The sequence below is a fragment of the Nannospalax galili genome, unplaced genomic scaffold, assembly GCF_000622305.1.
Source record: "Nannospalax galili isolate Female #2095 unplaced genomic scaffold, S.galili_v1.0 scaffold17489, whole genome shotgun sequence".
Classification (NCBI taxonomy): domain Eukaryota; kingdom Metazoa; phylum Chordata; class Mammalia; order Rodentia; family Spalacidae; genus Nannospalax; species Nannospalax galili.
In genome coordinates, this window is record NW_008359065.1 from 1 (window position 1) to 2817 (window position 2817).

Sequence of the window (2817 nt, forward strand, 5' to 3'; positions counted from 1 at the left end):
CCTCACACATTGCTCTGTAAGTAAACCCAGAAAACTCATTGATTTCCCAATCTGACGAAACTGTACCTTGGTTTGTTGTTGGGACCAAGGAGGGTGGACATTGTTTACAACCCCCAGAGAATTTTAGCAACAGATAATGAGTATAAATCAATACATTCAACGCCTGACAGAGTGAGCTCTTACCAAGTATTTAGATGATGATAATAAAGAAGGAGGAGGAGGAGGAGGAGGAGGAGGGAGGAAGGGGAAGGGGAAGGGGAAGAAGAAGACAATGATGACTTTAAGGAACTATGAGGAAGAAACTAACTTGCCCAAGGTAATTTTTCTATCTTCATTGACAGTCTCCTGAAATGGACATAGGATCCTACATTGATTTTAACTTTAAGACCCCATTTGCCTCCAAGAAGTTGAAAAAAAAATCTTTTGAGGATGTCAATATATTTTTTTATCCAAAAAAAAGTATCAGGAAAGAGTTGCCAGCTTCAGAATTCATATGCATGCCACGTTGAAACTGGAACTTTCTTGGCAAGGCCAGAGTTGGGAATGTGTACTTTGAAATATATAATACTTGCTATTTTTTCTAGAAGGAACCTAGGAGCAATTCTAGAACACTCTTCCCATATTCTACAGTGACTAAAAGTTTGGGGCACCAGAAATTAACAATGATTAAAAATAATTTTAATAATGCAACTGGTATAGAGTTTTATCTATTTTGTGGGTCTTCTGAAGTATTTTTAGTTCCTCAGACCCTGTTAGTGCTCTGGGGGACCAATAAAATCCTTCTGTTTCCTCCACAACTTCTTCATGGCCAAGATCACTTCCTTATTTCTTAGGGTATAAATAGCCGGATTCAGCATGGGGGTGACCATTGTGTATAACACAGAAACTGCCTTGTCCATTGGGAATGTTCTAAAGGGCCTTGCGTAGATGTAGATGCAAGGTACAAAGATTATGGTCACCACAGCAATGTGAGAGGCACAGGTAGACAGAGCCTTGCTACGGTCCTCCCGAGAGTGGCTTCGGAGCATCACTAGCAGGGCTGTGTAGGATCCCAGTAGCACTAGAAAACACATGAGGGTGACCAAACCATTGTTTGACACCATCAGAAGCTCCAGGACAAAGGTATCCGTGCAGGCCAATTTGATCAGCTGAGGCACATCACAGTAAAAGTTATCTAGCTTGTCAGGTCCACAGAATGGCAGGTGGATAGTCAACCAACTTGTACAATGGAGTGGATGAAGCCCCCCACCCATGAGGCTGCCATGAAAAAGCCACAGACTGTGTGATTCATGAGTGTGTAGCGTAGGGGCTGGGAAATGGCAATGTAGTGGTCATATGCCATGACAGTCAGCAGGAAGATCTTGATGCCACCAATGAAGTGAAAAAAGAACAGCCTGGTCAGGCAGGAACTGAAGGAAATGGTTGGGTTGCATGAGAGCAAGTCAACCAGCATCCTCGGGGCAGTGATGGAAGAATAGCAGAAGTCCAGGAATGAAAGGTTGCCTAAGAGAAAATACATCATCGTATGCAAGCGCGGATCAGATGTCACGATGGGCACAATAAGCAGATTGCCAGTGACCATCATAAGATACACAGCTGACAAGACAGTGAAGAAGAGGAGCCAAAGCTCCCATACCTGAGAGAGCCCCAGGAGCACAAACGCTGTCACCTGGGAATGGTTTGCTGGGTTCATCTGCCTGGTATGGCTAGTGAAGGGCCCTGCCAAGGAAAATGGGTGTATACAAGGAGAAAGTTGAGATGTTTTAAGTCTCACCCAAAGAAGAATAAACACTAGGTATGTAGGTAGGCAGATAGATTATAGATAGATAGATAGATAGATAGATAGATAGATAGGATAGATGATAGATAGATTAGATAGATGATAGATAGATAGATGATAGATACATAATAGTTACATGCTGACACATACATACATGCTAGTACTGATATGTAAACTCAGTTTTTCTGCTATTAAAAAACTCTGCCCACTTACATCTTTTAGGGAGTCCTATATAAATTCCTTTGCAAATTGTTTTTATTCCTTGATGGCAGAGAGGAGTTAGAGGATGTTATTACAAATGTAAAAGAAAGCTTTGGTTACTATAAACAATTGGAGTGTTTCATCATCACGAAGATTATGTGGTGCATGTTGTAGGATTCTTTAGCACTTGTTTCTTGAAGGAATGTATCCAGTCAAGAGACAGTTTGAGCACGTTTATCTAGCAAAGCAGTAGAAGCAAGTCTAAGCAATGTGAGCACTCGAAGACTGGAGTGGGCTGCCCCAGGGTGGGGAACAGCATAGTGGGTTATGCATTGTGGACTTTAAAGAAGTTGCAATGAGCATTTATGAAGAATGTGACACATTGATGAAGTAACTTAGCCCATTTTCTGTCCCAAATCATGGAAAACTCGGTCTTCCTTTTAGGGCATTTCCTCCCATGATTTCCGCAGAAGGGGAAGGGTGTCACAAACAATATTATAATGACATCAGGTCTTTTGAGGTTGAAGTTCTTTCACTAGTGCACATGTGTGAGTTTTGGTGCCTTGTTTCTAATCTAGTGGGAAAAACCGAATGGCAGCTGCGAATATGTTTGATCACAAAGTGGCATTTTGACCCTCAGCAGACACAGCTGCAAGACACGCTTTCTCTTGGTACCTCGCATTGAACTCTTTCCTCTGCTGTAGTCTGGGGTGACTGCTCCGTGGAATAGGTAGAGGCTTTCTCAGAAGCTGTTCATACTCAAACGTAGTCTGTTGTAACTGCATGCATTAGAAGAGCATGTGAAAGGACAGCTGCGCCTTGCACATGTTCCTCAA

The 2817-nt window shown here is 42.4% G+C and overlaps 1 protein-coding gene across 1 annotated transcript; it reads right to left on the reverse strand.

Annotated features, from left to right (window-relative positions):
- Positions 1 to 752: 752 nt before the first annotated feature.
- LOC103725349 (olfactory receptor 4D5-like) lies at positions 753 to 1693 on the reverse strand. Its single transcript, XM_008822682.2, is given in 2 exon segments — positions 753 to 1216; positions 1219 to 1693. Coding segments are annotated over 2 exon segments (939 nt in total).
- Positions 1694 to 2817: the final 1124 nt, after the last annotated feature.